Source organism: Amblyomma mixtum, chromosome 8 (assembly GCF_055824585.1).
Source record: "Amblyomma mixtum isolate Tamu chromosome 8, ASM5582458v1, whole genome shotgun sequence".
Taxonomy (NCBI): domain Eukaryota; kingdom Metazoa; phylum Arthropoda; class Arachnida; order Ixodida; family Ixodidae; genus Amblyomma; species Amblyomma mixtum.
In genome coordinates, this window is record NC_143019.1 from 78,476,588 (window position 1) to 78,497,144 (window position 20,557).

Sequence of the window (20,557 nt, forward strand, 5' to 3'; positions counted from 1 at the left end):
GCGTGGACTCTTAGAAATGTACCCCCAACACTCAATATATTAAGCCTCTACAACTTGTAAATGCGCATGTGCATCCCCACGTGTCGGCGTTGATCTCTTCCGTACTGTCACTTAGCGCTGTTCTGTAGTTTCCATCAAATTGCACCAACCAGCCTGACTAAGCTCTTTTTTTGAATTCAGTAGAAGTATTCATTACTTTCCTCGATCGCCGCATTTCCACGCTGTCTCTGTATCCCCAGTTTTGTTATTCCTGGGCAGGAACGGCACATATGCTCACCTCCGCCAAGCGCATATCTATGTTTCGGACATCCGTTAAAAATTCAGAAAAGCGTGGCGGAACGACTCTATTGTAATGCCATTTTTTTCCTGGAAGCAACAAAGAACCTGGGGCGATTTTCTCCATGAACTGCAGCAGTCACCTGCCCATCATTCTTACCAGATAAATTTCTGAGGTTTACATAATGACCCCTAATTTCACGCAATTACTCCAAAAATGAGGTCTTTAGGGAAACACAAACAACGTGAAGTGAACACATTTAGTATTTCATGCCGTATGGAGACCCACGTTCAATGTGGCCGTGGCCTGAAAATCGTGTTGCAAGAACTTACAAAGCTGACTGGAGAAATATGTTGGAAGTAACTAGTGTAGAAAAAGTTTATGGAAGGAACTAGAGTAGAAAAAGTTTCAAGGGCCGCTAATGGCGGCTGCTACTGCACAAAGCACAAGAGAGCAGGCTACTCTCTGCGTGTGTCCTACATTCTTTTTCTCTTTCAAATAAAGACATCTGATAAACAGTTCTGTTCTTCCGCGGAAGTAAGACGCGATGCCTACATGAAAAATTTGTCATGATATCAATACTCTCTTAACTATGACACTAATCTAAGAATTCTTTCTTAGAATGAAGGGGCTGTAATCTTGAATGATGCTCTCCGATGTTCCCTTTTTTTCTACTTCAATACCGCCCGCTTTCTTGAGTAATGTATGGGCACAGAGTGAGGAAGAAATGGCATTCGCAGTACAGCGAGTTCAAGCCTGAGAGATTTCTGTCAAAGACGGGAAAGAATTATCCTCCATGGATCGGTTGAAAATGGGGCTGAGCCACGCGAAAGTTGATCTTAATTTCTGTTGAGCAGCCCGCATATCTTATTTCTGCATTAATGAATACACACTTGTTTCTTGTTTCCAGAGGTCCGGGAACTTAAACGCAGGCCCATAATCAACCTCGAGTCTGAGCCCAGTGAGTAATGAGCCCCCTCGAACTCGTCGTCTCTTTACGTGCACACGACATATTTGATTGACTGTTTTGTAACTGCTGAGACCCATTATTCTGTGAATAACTCTATTTCGTGTTTACAGCGTATGCGACAGCCGCATTGATCGATATGAGCCAAACATGCGTAATAAGCGTTGAAAATGAGTTCAAAAATGTATGCCATTGCGTCTAACGCTGTCGCTTGTACAGCGGTTCTAAGTGTGTGTTTTCGTTTCTTTAATTCCCAAACATGAGGGCGTTAGAGGACCTAAAGTGTGCCGATTTGTTAATATAGAGATTTACTCGCGAAAGGAATGAGTCATAAGTAGTGCAGTTGGGAACCTTAAAGCTATATTTAGTAACAATGTGAACTTGCGACCGGATGGAATTTGTATGCTTAAATAATGACCTGGAAGGTTGAGAAAATTTTGTGTGAAATCTTAACATGCTACCTGCATTATTATAAAAATGTGGAACACGCGGCTCACCTCTTGTGAACATCCTGCGGATCCGCTGCTTTGCTTTAAAGCCATCCAGTCCACAGTTCGACTTTAAAGGTTTACGTAGACCGCTGTGCCATGTCCTCAGAAGCTTCATGGCTTCATTATACTGATTGTAATAATCCATTTCCATGAAAGCATTGTACTGTGGACCCCATCAATCGACAGGAACTCTTCTTGACCATTCCCGCACGTAGCATATTTTTGGTACGGCGGGGAATCGCTTTGAACTCAGCGCCTTTGTAATTGATCTTCTGATATATGAAAACACGGAGTGTGAAATCAGTGCAGTTTAGCTCTGAAACGCAACCGAATAGATTTGAAGAAAACCGGCCACCTTAAGCCTCTTCTTCTAAGTTGTGACTTAAAAAGAGCCTCAATACGTGTACGACCGGCTTGAGCGGCTTCCGCTACTGCCGGTGACCGCACGTGTTCTCGTAAGCCGCGAATAAACTGCGAATGATTTCAAGTTGTTGTTTCTTCGTATAGTGACAGGAACAGTAAAGGCGTGGCCTGGCATCAATTTTACATATTGTTGTATTGGCCACTCTGAGAACGGCATCGACCGATCAAAGATTAGGTGATCTGTTACAACCGAATTTTCCATTTACGCTTTTAGCAAGCAGGAAAGACGACATGAATGCTGATGCTTTGCTTTGGACGTATTTCTTCCCCGCAGGGCCCTATAACCCAGTCTGCTACCAGCCTAAGGTAAAAGGACCGTGCCGTGCCCACATTCCACGCTACTTCTACAACCAGACCACCAAGTACTGCGAGCAGTTCGTCTATGGCGGATGCAATGGCAACGAGAACAACTTCGAAACTATTGACTCCTGCTTGAAGACGTGCAGTAAGTGCCCTTGTGATTTCTGTCTTCAGACTGAAACGGATGGTGGACTTATCGTAAAGGAAATGGTCTGAGGAAGCACTGACTCCAGATGATACCATAAAGGTCCTCAAAAGAGTTATGTGACTCCTTTTCTATTGACATAAACAGCGGTGGTTCAGTGTTAATGGCGTTCCGCTGCTGATCCGAAATACGCGGGCTCGAACCCGGCTATGGTCGCCGCATTTCGATGAAGGCGAAATGCTAGAGGCCTGTGCACTCCGCGATGTCATTGCACGTTAATGAACCCCATATGGTCGAAATTTTCGCATCCTTCACAACAGCGTCCCTCATTGCCGGAGTAGATTTAAGCCGTTAAACAACCTTAAACTATAAACCAAACCTTCGCTGTTTATATGAAAGACTATATGCCGTCACATTAAAAGAAATGCTCAATTATTCTGGGGCAGAATGGTATCCCAACGATTTAGAAAGGTGTCGTGACAATTAGCCTTTGCTTTCATATATTTTTTTTTCATACGTGACAGAAGCAGTTGGAAGTGAGGACCTGGTGGAAAAACCAACCTACTCCATACTCAAAATAAAAGAGTGCTCAGTGTGAATATTTCCTCGATGTTGCGCACAGTGTTGATTTGAAGCATTGGTCCAAATATAGAACTTCAGAAATGAATTACTGTTCTAATAGTTTTACGGTAAAAGTTATCCGGTCAAGTCAGTAGCCAGCAACATAGCCTAAGTTGTGTCCGCTACACGGCGAATGTATTTTGGCTAACCTTGCTACAACTTGCTTGCTATGTGGTGGTGATATGTGGTGAAAAAAAAGTGTGTTCCACAAAACGTAGCTCGTAATCTAACAACCATTCAGTTGAGGTTGTCTAAAGAAGCTCTGCGAGTCCTTTGCTGGTGAAAATAAGGAAGATTTGTAGTCACATTAGGCGATTCTTACGGTATCTTTGAACATTGTGCTATCGTAACAAGGAAGAAAACTGTGGTAAGAATAAACTTTTGCAGTCGGTTCTTTGTTTTTTACGCCTAAGCAATTTCTTTCGTAGCGATCGGATATACTTATCTGCCTTAGAAGCAAAGGATAAGAACTGCTCAGTGCGTATATTTCTCGAGTGTGGCGCAGCTTTTTCATTCGGTGTGTTCGCCTAAATTTAGAGCTTGAAAAAGCAAATTAATATTTAATGGTATAAGTTATCCGCTGCATTCAGACGAGAAGTTTCAGTTGTGCCCTTACAGTGCAGACATATTGTTTGCTAATAATAACAGAAATTCCAAGCTATATCTAGTATTGGCGTGGTTTCTTTCCCATTCTGCGTAGAAGGTTATCTTGAAACAGGTTACCAAAGGAGAAAGACACACGCACAAATTTCATAATAATGACTGTAATAGGCAACATAATGTCTGAGGACTGGAGTATAAACAGGAAAGGGATATCAGGAAACTCGTTGCAAGTGAAAAACAAGAACAGCAAATATGTCCTTGCAAGAAAAGCTTGTAAACAATATTTAGTAGCGAGCTATTGCCATCTTATTCTATTTATGGTACCGTTTTGGGGCTTATGTGTCTTGCGTTTTGTTCCAAACATTCCATCTGGCACACGTATTTTCCAAGTTTACTCAGACATTTTGAAGTTAATCTTGTTTCTTTACCATTGTTCATTGACTCTGCCATTTTCTCAAGAGCACTTGAATACTCGTCTAACAAGTTATCGCGAGAGACTGGCGCTTAATTTGTTCTTTCATTTGCAGAGGTCGGATACGTCGGCGTACAAGCCACTAGCGAGGTCTTCTCTGACGATGGTGGGTGCAAAACCTATTCACTTTTTTTTTCATAAGACTGTGCATACCTGTCAGCGGCAAAGATAGAGACCATGCGCAGTGTTGTGCGCTGTCGGCGCTTTGTCATGATGTTTGAATGGTTACGTGTGCGAGTATGAGTTCCTGAAGAGGGCAAAGCGTGATGGCGCAATGGCTTCTGCCTTGAGAGGCTCGTTTCAATATATGGTGTCTTTCGTAAGTGCCGACTTTGTGAATATCATGAGAAGGCAAACGTAGTCGGTGATTGCAGATAAGGTGACGAAAAGACAAGGGCGTGAACTTTGCAGGGATATGGAGGCTATGGTTTGTACGAAACTTGGCTTGTCTTGCGCATATTATTGCACAAGTCGATGACTTGGGCAAAACTATCTGGATGAAATTATCCACTACGGCGGTCAAAGTGTAGCCCGGAAATTGTTGTGGCCGTGCTGTGGAGGTACAGAAAAGTAATCAGCTCGAAGCAAGATTTCCTTTGTCAGCATGATGCTGTTGATCTCGTTCCTGGCGCTCAGTGTTTAGAACAACAACGAAGGAACCTTGTCTCCGCAGCTACTTTCAGTTATTACGGGCTTAGAGTATATGCAATTTACTGGGTCTTCAAAAGGCTGAACACATGCATTCCTGCTCCTGACGCTGATGGCATTTGCCGCACAACACCGAAAGAAGCACGGTGACCAACAACTGGACACTGTGTGTCAGTGGTCTTTCTGGACTTCCTGCGAAATGCATCTTTTTGAAGTATAACATTAAATTAATTTTTTTACACGTAATCTTCTTAACCTTTTTAGATCATTTTATATACTGAAAACAGTTCCGCAGACGGATAACTTCGATCACCTAGGGCTCGTTAGCATGGTTTTATATCGCTCAGTAACGGGTTTCTAGCATTTCACAGCCTTCGAAATGCGACTGCCGCGGGCGGGCTCGAACCAGGTCTTTTGGGTAAGGATTGGAGCATTATAACCGCACTTTTGGCTTACTGCGGAACAAATACATAAATGAAAACGGAAAACGTCACAAATGTCCCGGTATCTTGTCACGAACATGAACGCAAGAAAGTCTGGAAGCGAGGAATATTCATTCACAGACAGCAGCGAAAGAATACTCAAATGACAAAAAACTTACACAAATATGGAAAATGTAGTGCAAAAAGGCTGTTTAAGAAATAGCCGTTTTGTGGCGATTCCTACATCTGTGAAACTAGCACTTGCCTGTATGGGCAATAAAATGAGCTTCGAATAATTTATGGTCGAAAAAAAAACTATACTAATTGCAAATCTAACGCTGCTCTTCTGCTAAATAATTGAGCTGGATAAAAGCCGCGACGAGAGAAGCTGGGAGTCATAGAAGCATTTTGCAGATGAGAAGATGGCAATCACTTTATCAGCGAAACTTAAACCTTTGTGACCAAAAAAAAACGAACGTTGGGTATCTTGATATTGTGATCAAGTGGTATACCAAGTCGCATGGCACGCAAAAATTTGGCTGTTTTTGTTTTGTTCTTGTTCCAAGTGTCTAAATATTATGCAGGTTTTTTTTTTACCTGGCTTTATTATGCTAATTTTTTATGTTTGTCTTCATAAAAGCACTTAATGTGGGAGTTCTGATGTCTTTTCAGCGTGGACTCTTAGAAAAGTACGCCCAAAACTCAATATATTAAGCCTTTGCAACTTTTCAATGCGCATGTGCATCCCCACGTGTCGCCGTTGATCTCTTCCGTACTGTCACTCAGCGCTGTTCAGTAGTTTCCATCAAATTGCACCAACCAGCCTGACTAAGGTCTTTATTTGAATTCAGTAGAAGTATTCATTACTTTCCTCAATTGCCGCATTTCCACGCTGTCTCTGTATTCCCAGTTTTGTTATTCCTAGGCAGGAACGTCACATATGCTCACCTCCGCCAAGCGCATATCTACGTTTCGGACATCCGTTAAAAATTCAGAAAAGCGTGGCGGTACGACTCTATTGTAATGCCATTTTTTTCCTGGAAGCATCAAAGAACCTGGAGCGATTTTCTCCATGAACTGCAGCAGTCACCTGCCCATCATTCTTACCAGATAAATTTCTCAGGTTGACATAATAACCCCTAATTTCACACAATTACTCCAAAAATGAGGTCTTTAGGGAAACACAAACAACGTGAAGTGAACACATTTAGTATTTCATGCCGCATGGAGACCCCCGTGCAATGTGGCCGTGGCCTGGCAATCGTGTTGCAAGAACTTACAATGCTGACTGGAGAAATATGTTGGAAGTAACTAAAGTAGAAAAAGTATATGGAAGGCACTAGACTAGAAAAAGTTTCAAGGGGCCACTAATGGCGGCTGCCACTGCACAAAGCACAAGAGAGCAGCCTTCTCCCTGCGTGTGTCCTACATTCTTTTTCTCTTGCAAATAAAGAGGACTGACAAACAGTTCTGTTCTTTCGCAGAAGTAAGTCGCGATGCCTAAATGAAAAATTTGTCATTATATCAATACTCTCTTAACTATAACATTATTCTAAGAATTCTGTCTTAGAATGGAGGGGTTGTATTCTTGAATGATGCTCTCCGAAGTTCCCTCTTTTTGTAATTTAATACCGCCTGCTTTCTTGAGTGATGTATGGGCCCAGAGTGAGGAAGAAATGGCATTCGCAGTACCTGTCATGAAAGGCGGTGAGTTAAAGCCTGCGAGATTTTTGTCAAAGACGGGAAAGAATTATCCTCCATGGCTCGTTTGAAAATGGGGCTGAGCACGCCAAAGTTGATCTTAATTTAGGTTGAGCAGCCTGCATATCTTATTTCTGTGTTAATGAAAACGCACTTGTTTTCTGTTTCCAGAGATCCGGCAAGTGAAACACAGGCCCAGAATCAACCTCGAGTCTGAACCCAGTGAGTAATGAGCCCCCTCGAACTCGTCGTCTCTATCCGTGCACACAACATATTTGGTGGACTGTTTTTTAACTGCTGGGACCCAATATTCTGTGAATAAGTCTAGTTCATATTTACAACGTAAGCGACAGCCGCATATAGCGATCTAAGCCGAACATACGTAATAAGCGTTCAAAATAAGTTCAAAGATCTAGGCCATTGCATTTAACGCTGTCGCTGGTACAGTGGTGCTAAGTGTGTGCTTTCATTTGTTTAGTTCCTAAACATGAGGGCGTTAGAGGATTTAAAGTGTCATCATCATCATCAGCATGACTACGCCCACAGCAGGGCAAAGGCCTCTCCCATGTCTCTCCAATTAACCCTGTCCTTCGCCAGCTGCGGCCACCATATTCCCGCAAATTTCTTAAGCTTAATTTAAAGTGTAGCGATTTGTTAATATAGAGATTTATTCGCGAAAGGAATGAGTCAAAAGTAGTGCAGTTGGGAACCTTAAAGCTGTGTTTAGTAACAATGTTAACTTGCGACCGGATGAAATTTATATGCTTAAATAGTGACCTGGAAGGTTGAGAAAGTTTTATGTGAAATCTTAACATGCTCCCTGCATATTAAAAAAATGTAAAGCATTCTCATGTCATTGCATACTACTGCCTGAGAGCGTTAGGTCAGTACACGTGGCTCACCTCTTGTGAACATCCTGTGGGTCCACTGCTCGGCATTAAAGCCAGCCGGGTCCGCTGTTTGGCTTTAAAGGTTTACGTAGACCGCTGTGCCATGTCCTCAGCAGCTTCATAGCTTCATTATACTGATTAGAATAATCCGTTCATATGAAGGCATTGTACTATAGACCCTATCCATCGACAGGAATTCTTGTTGACCATTATCGCTCGTAGCAGTAGCATATTTTTGGTACGCCGGGGAGTCGCTTTGAACTCAGCGCGTTTGCAATTGATCTTTTGAAATATAAAAACACCGATTGTGAAATCAGTACACTTTAGCCGTGATACGCAACCGAATAGCTTTGAAGAAAACCGGCCTGCCTAAGCCTATTCTTCTGAGTTGTAACTGAAAAAGAGCCTCAATACGTGTACGACCGGCTTTAGCGGCTTCCGCTACTTCCGGTGAGCGCACGTGTTCTCGTAAGCCGCCACTAAACTGCGAATGGTTTGAAGTTGTAGTTTCTTCGTATGGTGGCAGGAACAGTAAAGGGGTGGCCTGGCATCAGTTTTACATATTATTGAATTTGCCACTCTGAGAACGGTATCGACCGATCAAAGACTAGGCGATCTGTTACAACTGAATTGTTCATTTATGCGGTTAGCAGACAGGAAAGACGACATGCATGCTGATGCTTTGCTTTGGCCGTATTTTTTTTTCCCGCAGGGCCCCCGAATCCAGTCTGCTACCTGCCTAAGGTGAAAGGACCGTGCCGCGCCCACATTCCACGCTACTTCTATAACCAGACCACCAAGTACTGCGAGCAGTTCGTCTATGGCGGGTGCAATGGCAACGAGAACAACTTCGAAACGATTGACTCCTGCTTGAAGACGTGCAGTAAGTGTCCTAGTGATTCCTGTCTTCAGACTGAAACGGATGGTGGACTTCTGGCAAAGAAAATGGGCTGAAGAAGAACCGGCTCCAAATTATATCATAAAGGCCCTTAAAACAGTTATGCGAGTCCTTCGCTATTGAGATCAGCAGCGGTGGCTCAGCGTTTATGGCACTCGGCTGTTGACCCGGAAGCGTGGGTTCGAACCCGGCTACGGCGGCCGCATTTTGATAGAGGTTAAATGCCAGAGGCCTATGCAGTGTGCGATATCAGTGCATGTTAAAGAATCCCTGGTGGTCGAAATTTCCGGAGTCCTTCACGACGGCGTCCCTCATATCCTGAGTCACTTTAGGCCGTTAAAGCCCCTTAAACTATGAACCAAACCATCGCTGTTGATATGAAAGACTATATGCCGTCACATTAAAAAGAAGTGCCCAAATTATTCTGGGGCAGAATGCTATCGTAACGATTTAGAAAGGTGTCGTGACAATTAGCCTTTGCTTTCATACTTTTTTTTCCATACGTGACAGAATTCTCTCAGAGGCACTTGGAAAAAGCTATCTGCTCCATACGCCAAATAAAAGAGTGCTCAGTATCAATATTTCCTTGATCATGCGCACTGTTTTGATTTGAAGCATTGTTCCAAACTTAGAACTTTACAAGTAAATTACTTTTCTACTAGTTTTACGGCAAAAGTTATCGGCTAAAATCAGTAGCCACCAACATAGTTTCAGATGTGTCCACTATATTGCGAATGTATTTTGGCTAAACTTGGGTGTATACAGTATTGTGCGTTTTTGTCTTACAAAATTTTTCTTACCTCAACCGCTGGCTCATTTGCGGTGAAACTGCACACAGAGCTTGCGTATTATGATAACGTTTGTATCGTAGCAAGTTTTACAACGGTACTTACTTAGTTGAGCCGTGCATAATGCAAATCGGCGAACAGGGCGAACTGAACCAACCCACACCGAGTTTTTGCTTAAGGGCGGCAGTAGCCCCATCTGTCTTCTGCAGTGGAAAGCGTCATAAGGTGCCAAGGCGACTGTTGCAAGGAGCGCGGGCCCTTTGAATACGCCGTTCCGGCCTTTTCGTCTGCTTCAACTGAAGCGCTTCGAACATTTTCGGCCAACTGAGCAGAAAAAATGCCAGAAGCAACTATTTTAACGAGGCTTTGCCATTAAAAGAATATTGTTTGCCGCGTTCTTTTTTTCGTCCAATGGCTTTATCCAATTCAGCTTATGTCGTCTGCTTTCTTGGCTCTCCTAAAGTGTTCGAGGACGACGTCTCGAATTCCTGAGCTGTGTTTTTCTTGTTTAATTTTGTTGTGGAAGACAGATGGCGCTACTGCCGCCCTTAAGCAAAAACTCGGAGTTTTGGGTTTGGTTCGCCGATCTCGACGCAAACGATTACGTTTTCGCATCATGCGCGGCTCTACTAAGTAAGTACCGTTGTAAAACTTGCTACGATACAAAAAGTTACCATAGTACGCAAGCTCTGCGTGCAGTTTCACCGCAAAACAGCCAGCGATTGAGGTAAGAAAAATCTTGAAAGTCATTACGATAAAAACGCACAATACGGTATGTTTCTGCCTTCGCCGCAGAAAATTATCGCGAAACAGTTGCGGTTAGGTGAAAGATATTAGCATGATTTACGAATTTTTGGCTGGAACGTGTGACAGACAATATGAGGAAAGAAATATTCACATGAAAGCGAAATTAAGAAACCGTTTTCAGCTTGAAAAATTAAAACAGAGCTTGGGCGTGAACATGAACAGTTTGTATACATGGGTCAGGTGTAGCGCTTGCCTCAACATGTTTTTGTATTTACCTAAAGGAGCCTCCTGTTTATACTGTGCTTTTCACTTTGTTTTTTCATTATATACTTTAAAAAATTTTTCGAATTCGCGTTACATTTTCTTGAATTTAACCGTACTCTTTCAGTGACACCTATTCAACTCCGCCATTACTTCGCCAGCACTGCAAAATTCCGCTTATAAGATAGCTCTAGAAATAGGCGCTTATTTTTTATTTTCATTCGCAGAGGTCGGATACGTCGGCGTCGAGGCCAGCAGCAACAGACATGGTGAGTAGAAGTCTATTCCTTTCACCTTTTGTTTTCTTTAGACAACTCATCTGCGTAACATTCAAAAATAGGGATCATGGGCCACATCTTGCGTTGTAAGGCGTATTTGAGGGAACTGTGAATTGTTGCACCCGCAATCACGAGGTCCTGAAGAGAGCAAGGAGCGATAGCACTACCGTTTCTGACTTGGAATGTTTATTTTAGAAGATATCGTGCCTTTCCTTAAGTGCAGCGGTTGGGAATAACACGACAGCGAACGTAGTAGGGGTTTGCAAACAAGGGGACGAAGAGAAGACGGCGTAAACATTTCAAGGATAGTTTAGCATACCAGAGACATACTAATGGAGGCGTATAACGGTTTTACGTAAGAGTGCCGCGCATGCACAATGGCGAGTGCGTGGGCGGTTAAGACCACGGCGCGTGCGCAACAGGCATACGTAAAACCTGCATACATAGCCGCTAGGAGGTCGCCGGTATGCTAAACCTCTCTAGTGTCTATATGAATTGCACAAAAACACGCTTCTTTTGCAAAACGATAGTCGCTAACTTGCGCAAAACTATCCAGATCAAAATGTCGGCTATATAGAGAGCACACAACACGTAAATTGTCGCGCATGTACAGAATAGATTCCTAAACGAAAGAGCTCAAAGAAAGACTGCTCATTGTTAGCGCGATAGTGAGGGTTCTGTGTGGCGTTGCGTTAAGGTTTTAGTAGTCAAAATGGAGACACCGTAACTTACGCCGAAATTCCTACGGATTGAGACCACTTCTAATTAATACGCGCGCGTAGTACAAACATTTGTTTGGAGCTTATCACGTCATGTACAAATACACGACACGACTCCGAGAAGACAGTGGCACACAGAACTAGACTGTATGTCAGTGCCATATTCTGCAGTGTGTCTGTCTTGTGACGTAAGGCGTATATTGAGTTGAAAGCCGCGATGTAAAACGAAGTTTTTAAATATGTTTCAAAATGTGCAGCTTTAAAACACCTTGTGATGTACTTATCTTTAAATGAACACTGTGATCTGCTTATTGTAGTAGCTTACTAAAAATTGCGTTAAACTGCTGAACGAAACGCTACGCGTTCTCGTTGCCGGGGCGCGGCGGAGAGATATTGATGTAGACGTGCAGGAAAACGCTAATAGACATAGGATTTACTGCACATAAATACGCTTATAGAGTGACAGGTGTTCAACATTCTACAGACGTGCGGTACGCATGACCTGCAGTCTGGCAATCAACGCAAAAAATGAAAATTACAGGAGTTATATCTTACATCATAAAAGTAATAAAAATACATAATGGTTTGAAGAACGTGACGAATGCTCCGGCTTTTTGCCAGGCTGCATTACGCAAGACTAAGAGAAGGCATAGGACGTAAGTAATCGATAGAAATCTTTGCCTTTGTTTATGTGCTTGCGGTGCCTATTTGTAAAAATACAGCGCGTACAGACGAAGTAAGTAAAGAGATAAAACAATAGCGTAGGAATGTAGGTCACAAGTGCTATATGAGATAAGAATTTCGTGTGGCGATTTCTACATCAATCGGGCTGCTTGGTGCGTCAGGAGGCGATTAAATGAGATTGAAACTAATTTACTCTAGAAGGCGCTTCCCAATTTACATAAACACGTGACTTAATGCAAGTGTTACTAAAATTGTGCAGGATAACACCCACAAGCAGGGGATGCAGATTTTATAATAGCTTCTTACATGGCAGGAGGTTTCAAAATGTGTATCAGCTGGCCTTCAATCTCTTTGGAACTAAAAAAAGACCTTGCTTACCTTGCAATTGCGTTGAAATAGTCTATAAAGCCAGGAAGCACTTATGATTTTGTCATATGTTCGTTCCAGCCGTCCAAGTATCACGCAGGTTTTTTCGATGCCTGGATTTGTACGTTTCCTAATCATACGCAGTTATTCTCTTCGCGATAAAATAGTTTTGTGAGACACCACTCGTATCATCTTCTTTATTTCCGCAGTTCGCATTCGTTTGCGCTGCACTTAAACATTGAAACTATCCTAACTTCTTCAGTTAAGTGTTCGCTTGCATTGTGTGTTCTCTTGGTTCCAAAAATAAATGAGAAAGTTGCTGAAACCCACCTTCTGTTCTCACGTTGCATTCGTGGTTGTGTGCACTCTTAGTGCGCTACCTTGAATGCCTTGAGACCTACAGGCCGGGACCATGCACCGCACAAATCCCTCGGTACTTCTACAACACTACAACCCAGACCTGCCAAGACTTCATCTACAGTGGTTGCATGGGCAACAATAACAACTTTGAGTCGTACGAGGAGTGCTTTTTTATGTGCGAAAGTAAGTAGAATGTGTAATTCGAGTTACCGGGTAAAAACTCACTTTCTGAGACAATGTTATTCTGTTAGCTGTAGGGTACCCGTCAGAAATGCATGCAGCATGCACTAGCAGCGACAGAATGACCCTCAGTGAGCCACTTGGCGAGTAAGGATATATTTGGGCGGAGGTGGTATTCCAATCCTCTTAAGCTATTCTTGAAGGCGTAACATTATTCAAGCAGCAACTGATCCCACCTAGCCTTCCTTTGGTGGTCACTGTGATGTCGTGATCACTTGACCATGGCTGTATCTTTGGCTTCAGAGGTTGCATATTGTCAGAACACACGATATCGATGGGGTGATAAAGGTTCATTATCATGCTATATCGCACTCTTCTGTGTGCTGGCAGACCTGATGGTTCGCATTAAAATAGGCACGAGCAGGCCAGTAGAGGCGGTCAATTTTCAAAGAGCTTGCCACATATGTTTGATAAATTGTTCGAGTAAGGGAAATGCAATGCCTGTTTGGGAGGCAGAGTTTTCATTTCTTTTCAGAGTTTTCTCGATTTCTTCTTTTCTATCGTTCTATCGTTCTACCATTCTTTCTTTCCTTCCTTCTTTGTTTGTTTGTTTCTTTTTCTTTCTTGCTTCCTTTCTCCCTTTCTTACTTTCCTTCTCTCGTTCTTTCTTTCCTTCTTTCTTTCTTCCTTTCTTTCTTCCTTTCGTTCTTTGTTTCTTTCTTTCTATCGTTTTCCGTGCTCTCTTTCTTTCTTTCCTTCTTTCTTCCTCCCTTTCTTTCTTTCTCTTTCTTTCTCTCCTTTTTTCCTTTTCTCTTTTTCTTGTTTGGTTCAGTTGTTTCTTTCTTTGTTTCCTTTCCTTTCCTTGTTTCTTTTTTTGATGGCGGTTTCCTTTTCTTTTCTTTTCCTTGTTTCTTTTCCTTTCTTTGTGGCTGAATTTCGATGAAGGCAAAATTCTAGAGGCCCGTGTGCGGTGTGAGTCAGTGCACGATAAAGAACCCCAGGTGGTCTAAATTTCCGGGGCCCTTCACTACGGCGTCTCTCATAACCTCAGTCGCTTTGGGACGTTAAACCCCAATAAACCAATAAACCAATCTTGGTTAGTTACTTTATATGTTTTAAGCAATATTTATTGTATAAGAGCATAAGCGGGTATGTAGTGATTGGTTAAAGCAGAAAGTTATCAAATAAATACAAGAATATTAGCCAGCCTTATAAAAACGACGTATGAGCGCTACTGCAGTCCCTGCGTCGAAGCGAAAACTTCCGTCCTTTACTTCGTTCGTCCTGGCTGCCTTTATTTCTATCACCTGTTTCTTTTGTCCTGTTTTTTATTTTTATTTTCCTTTGTTCCTCACGGTTTGTAGACCTCTCACTATATCTCAAATTTGGCTTTTGTGCAGTGACATTAGTTCTCTATGATAGTTGGGAGAAATAAAGCAGTCAGTTGAGCGCCAAGAGGGCTACCTTGTCCCTACGTGTCCCAAATGTGGCTAAAAACATTCTGTGCGTTTAAACCAAATAGCCTCATTGTGTATTTTGCACACTTTTTAGCGGCAAAGGATGCGCTACAGTGGGTTTCGCGTGAGTCCGAAGACAAGAGAGAAATTGCGATGGTGACGAGGACAAAATGCCCCTGCGGCATTGCGTCAAGCATAAGGCATTAGTGTTAACACGTTTGGTGAGGCAATTCGTCTAAAATAACCTGAAACTGAACGCAGCGCTCTTGATCCCATCACTGCGCACGTTACAATTTTTTTCTTGTGTGATATGGATAATTCTAGGCATCGTTTCTGCCGCCGAAAAGAATAAAATTTGCTGATGTGTTCTTTGTCCAGCACAGTTCTGTCCAGTCCATTTAATGTTACTGCACATTTTCTGTTTAGTTTTCCCTCTTAGCCATTTAGGAGTAAACTGTGTAACTCACAATATACCACAGGAGTACGGGGCAAATATAATGGTAAGGCAGGGTAGGCACGTCGCGCCCTCTGGTTGGCTGCTTCTGCCTCGCGACGTGTCGAGATTGTATCCCTTTGAATGGACACGTTTGCAGGAACCACAGCAGAAAGAACGATGTAGTCTGAAGACCGTTTGCGTACTTCACAGGAAGTCTCCTAAAGTAGTGCGCATCTCGCTTTTTGCCACTCACTTTTTTCCTTATTCGCAGCATTCTGTCACTCAGATGTCCTCTATTATTTACTGCCTGCCCTTTCTGAATTCCGCCATTTTCTCATCAGCACAGAAAAATATCTTCATGTGATATCGCAAAGCTCACACTGAGATTTTTTTCTTCCATTCCAGAGGTCGGATATATGGCCGTGAACGCCGCCAGCAAACTTCTTCCTGGATATGGTGAGCACTAAACTACGTTTATATTTTCGTTTATAAACTACGCGCGCGCGGCACAAGGAAGGCTAGGGACCAAGTACAACACCTGGGATGCGCTGGAGTATAGAACTTATGCTTGCATGGGAATGTCTATTATCGAAGAAGGCAGGGAATTATGAAAAAACGGCTTCTTAATTAAAATGTTTCGTTTGGATATCTTGAATCTTCTTCACTGGTGATTTTGCGGATCATAATTAATGGGGGTGATAAAGATAGTGTGGTAACCTTTGCTGCAATTGTTTGGCCAACTGAAGGCCATCTTTTCTTGCTCACAGTCTTGCGCAAGACTATGGCTTGCACGGAAAGTACCGGAAAGAAATTATATACCATCTGATTTAGGGAATCCCGCCACTGATTTTTAAGAATAGGGCTTTTGGTGAGAAGAGACGGTTTGTATGGCATAGCAGTGCCAGTATTGGCGGACGTCAAAAAAGGCGAATCATCTTAACTAGTAAAGTGATAGACAAAATTGCATTAATCAACTTTTTAACTATCACCTATAGGTGTGTTATAGCAATAGCCGGCAATAGCAATAGCCTATAGCCGGCCGTTACTATCAGTTGTTCCTCGATCCTTGCCGCTGCGGTTGAAAAAAACTACGGCCATTTGTAGTGCCGTTCGAAAACTGCCCGGTGGCGCGGAGCACAAAGCGATGTCCGTCAAACTGCGGCACTCTGTGACGACGTAACACCTGACAGCCCTTACCCTGCCTGCGCTGCGGCGCTCGCCACCACTCCGCTCTTTCGACGCGGACAGGGATGCGACCTTCATGTGGTATGTCGTCACCGAGTATAGCGTTTGACGGACGTCGCTTTGGGCTCCTCGCAGGCATGCGGTTTTCAAAAGGCACGAGAAATTACCCATATTTGCTTAGCCGCATGGGGCAAGGATAATAGCGGTTGGGAAGTTAAGCAACGGGTTTCGTTTTTGAAATTCTAAAGGCCATTTGAAAGGCTTCCGCTTCTGTAGGGGTTGCAATGCGTCAACAGCATTATCAATAGTTCTCTGCTCATAAATGGGGCTTGTAGACCTGGTTGCATCTTCTCTACCTGCAGACAAAGTTAAGACAAGTGTGCACATAAGTAAAATAGTAAACGGTCATCGGCTTCGTGTCCTCCTCGGCAAACACTTTCCGTTACTAGAGCAAGAATTTACTTCTAATCCCCTCCGCGGCCGCCGTCTATTGATAGGGCCGAGGAGGTGAAGAACACCGTCGTGCGGTCACTTATGCGTCGTAAACAATTGTGTGTGTTGTGTGAACCTTCTTTGTGAGTTATTTTTTTGTGACGTTCCTAAAAAAACGATAACAAACATGTACCCATTCCTGCAACAGCCTCGAAAGAGGCTAGCAGTATGTTCCAAATAAAAAAAAAATACATAGCGAAAAATTATCACAGCCATCCTCAGAGACGCACCTTGCTGTCCGCAGACTTGCATCCCATACGTAAAAATGCATTACCAGTGTATTTCACTGGCTTATATGCTGTTTTAAAGAAGCTAAATACAGGATGACTTTCGACCGTGACCTCCAGCATTTTGTGCAGCAGCACAGGGGTAGACGCTCAGAATGGAAGGGATATAGATGAGACATCGGAGATTTTGCCTTCCCTCCTTATATGATTGTTGCGCTTCACAAAGTTTATGAAAACGTTCGCAAAACTACATATTGTTACTGCACACTGATTGTAGTTGTGTACGTTCTTAGTGCCCAAGGACCCAGTCTGCCTCCTGCCCAAGAAATCGGGACCGTGCTTCGGACATATGCCTCGCTACTACTACAACACCACCACCGAGACCTGCGAAGAGTTCATTTACGGTGGTTGCAAGGGCAACAGGAACAGGTTTGAGAGGATTGAGGACTGCAGGGCGAAGTGCGTAGGTAAGCAAAATCTGTGATTTCAGATCTTGGATGAAAATTGACACTTTTGAAACTGGGTTCATAAGCTGTGTGGTACCCGCAATAAATATGAGCGTGGGGTTCGGTGTTCAATGGAATAATCTGAGTGAACTTTTTGGTGACTACGGGACTAAGAACACTTTGTAGGGTCGCAGGGGTACGGTTTCGTTTGTCTTTTGTAATGCATCTGCTTATTTAGTCGGTTCACGATAGTTCCAGTGAAATAGACGTTCTATTCCAGCACTTCAGCAAAACTTTGAAGAGGGTCACACATTCTGGTTTACTATTCAAGCTTTACCACATGGGTTTACCCGGTAGGTACGGTATTCAAGTGGATATCGTCATATTTAGAAATGCGCCATCAATTCGTAGATTTTGAAGCCTATTATTCCGACGTTCTCTCTGTAAGCTCCGATGTTCCGCAGGGCATCTTCCTGGGTCCTGTGCTTTTTTTAATTTACACAGAACAATTTGACGACCTGCATTAATGAATATGTTGACGTTCTATTATTCGCGGATGACCGCTTGCTCTTCAATGTTATTAATAAAATAAATAATTAATTTGTGCTGAATGAATGACTAAATGCTGCTTATAATTGGCGTGATCTCTGGGATATAAAACTTAATCCTGATAAAACTGTTCTCAAGCGCATCACCAACGAAAAGACACCTTTCCCTTACCAATGAACGGTCAAGGAGACCCCGATATCTCAAACTGACTATTTCAAACATCTGGCTGTAACAAATACAAACCACATCAGCTGGTGCACAATATTGATGATAGCTGCGCTCCTGCCCGCAAAAAGCTCGGTAAACTCAAAGACAGCTCAAATACTAACCGCCGACGTAAAGCTTGTGGTCTATAACTCAATCATATCTAGGTTGCAATACGCCTGCAACGCTTGGGATCCTTTCAGGAAGGAAGACATTCGCATGCTTGAATGCGTGCAAAGGTCGGCAAGTCCCTTCATATAAAATCGTCCAGAATGCACTTTTGCGATCTGCGAATCCTTGTTGCCGTGAATATGCCGTCTAGGCGACGTGAGAATCACCATCCCTGACGAGTTTCACTTTAATTGAGCTTCCGTGTGCCTGTGACGGATATGTAATTTTCCTTTTTCTCCATACTAATGACTACTTGACATCAATTCGTTTTCTCCGCCCGTATTTCTTTATCTTTTTCATTTTTCCTTCCTGTATTTCGTTCTTTCGCTGTGTTTTTTGTCACTTTATTCCTTTGTTACCCGCTCTCCTTGTTCCTTTTCCTATTTCTGGGCATTCCTGCGTTCCTTTTTACCTTTCTTCCTTCCTCACGCCCTCTATTTAAGTTCGTACTTTATTGATTTTCTTGCTTCGTTCCTTTTTTCCATCCTTCTTGCTTGCTTGTTTGATTCTTTCCTTTTGTAATTGCTTCCACCTGTTTCTTTATCTTCCTTCCTTGATTTGGTAACTTGTGCTTTATCAATTTCTTTCTTTGTCAGGTTTTTAAAGCACTGAGCCAGCACAGGGAAGCAACCAGTGAAGATGATACCGCGAATTTGTATCCTAGCGATGGTTACACTAAGTGGCATGACCACATGGCCGTCAGCCGAGCGTATTTGTGGTCCGTGCTAAAGTTTTACAACTTTTCTCAAGAGACTAGCAAGACCGTGACTTATAAACGAGAAATCGGCGCTGGTATCTATGAGGCAGTCAGATGGTGGTTGTCAGGGGGTACTGGTGTTTCCTGGAAGCGGGCTATCTTTCGAGAACGTGCGTCCTGGAATTAGTCGGACTGGTGGGTCGCGATGTTCGTCGAAGTGGGGCATCGAGCAGAGGCTATTGTCGGCGTCGGAGTGTGGTCGGAGAGTGAGGTCCAAGTCGGGTTGAAGGGTAATGTCAGTGAGTGGAGGATGTTCGAAATGAGTAGCGATCGCGGCCTAACCCCCAGAGGTCGCAGTCCTGGGCTTTTCTGGCGCGAACTAGAGGACTGATGGAGGAGCGGCTGGCAACCTGGGGAAGAGAACCGACTATGTGAAGGTGACCTAGACTGTCGCTGTACTAACGGAGCAGGGGGACGTTGGCTGCCTGGTACTAAACAGTGTTACGGGGGCGTTCACCATAGCGTGGCCGGCGTGCGTTTTGTGAAAACCCTAGCAGACCCGTGGGACGGTGCGGGCAGAGGCATAGTATGTGGTCGGCTTCACAGCAATGGTAGCATAGGGGCTGGTTGTCCGATGTGTGCCATCAGTTCTTAGGTGACGCATTTTCTTCCCTTCAGACGAGGCAGGATCTGCTTGGTTGAAGGGGCGGGTCATGTCTTCTACGAGTATGGTGACTCGATTGCTTGGCCACTGCTGTAGGGGCTACAGGGCAAGTTCAGCTCTCTCCTTCCGTTCGTTGGAGCCGAAAGTGTCGAGCAACTGTGCCCGGAAATCTCGCCATGTATTGGTTGCGGGCTCGCAGTTTTAAAAGAACGTCTTGTCACGTCTTCGGGGGCACTACAGACATTCCGTAGCTTGCGGTCTTAGTCCCATAGGTTAAACGCTGGCTAACCCGGTCGTAGCTGGTCAACACGTCCTGAAACTGGTCGTCGGGAAACGACGCGGGTGTGCGAGACGCATTGAGAAGGAGTGGTGGGAAACTGACGGTGTTCTGGGTGCTCTGGCTTGCCTCCGTGGACGTCAGGGTGCGGGGAGGTGTGGTGACAGGTCGAACCTCGAGATGCAAGCCTCGCAAGCGGCTGCTTGTCTTGTGAAAGCGTCGTGTTCACATGGTGTAGCTTGGAGTTCGAGGATCGTTGGAGATTTTCGTATATCAGGAAATACCCAGCGCCTGTTCCAAAATGTCACTGAGAGCCGGTAGATCGTTAGAAGAAGAGAAAGGCACACGAGGACTACTAGCGCGGCAGGCACAGACAGCAAGCCCACCCTTAAGCAGGATAAAGGGCGACCTAATGCGGGTGCTAATACATCGCTTGGCAGCGCCGAGTAAATGTTGTTGTTGTTGTTGTGACTGAGAGAAGGATGAAAAGGAAATTGCACGGGCCTGCTAC

General features: G+C 43.8%; 2 protein-coding genes across 2 annotated transcripts in view; both read left to right on the top strand.

The window, feature by feature from the left end:
* LOC149333116 (papilin-like) overlaps positions 1–4,502 on the top strand; it is a 61,082-nt gene extending 56,580 nt beyond the window's left edge. The window contains exon 16 of the mRNA XM_089557646.1: positions 4,355–4,502. Coding sequence (XP_089413772.1) covers positions 4,355–4,440 — 86 coding nt within the window. The 3' untranslated portion in view covers positions 4,441–4,502. The remainder of the gene's footprint in view (positions 1–4,354) is intronic.
* Positions 4,503–7,045: 2,543 nt separating this feature from the next.
* The window catches only part of LOC149333117 (actinia tenebrosa protease inhibitors-like), a 28,899-nt gene continuing 15,387 nt past the window's right edge, over positions 7,046–20,557 (top strand). Inside the window, exons 1-7 of the mRNA XM_089557647.1 lie at positions 7,046–7,076; positions 7,242–7,292; positions 8,673–8,843; positions 10,882–10,923; positions 13,074–13,244; positions 15,540–15,590; positions 17,332–17,505. Of these exons, the coding sequence (XP_089413773.1) occupies positions 7,046–7,076; positions 7,242–7,292; positions 8,673–8,843; positions 10,882–10,923; positions 13,074–13,244; positions 15,540–15,590; positions 17,332–17,505 (691 nt within the window). The remainder of the gene's footprint in view (positions 7,077–7,241; positions 7,293–8,672; positions 8,844–10,881; positions 10,924–13,073; positions 13,245–15,539; positions 15,591–17,331; positions 17,506–20,557) is intronic.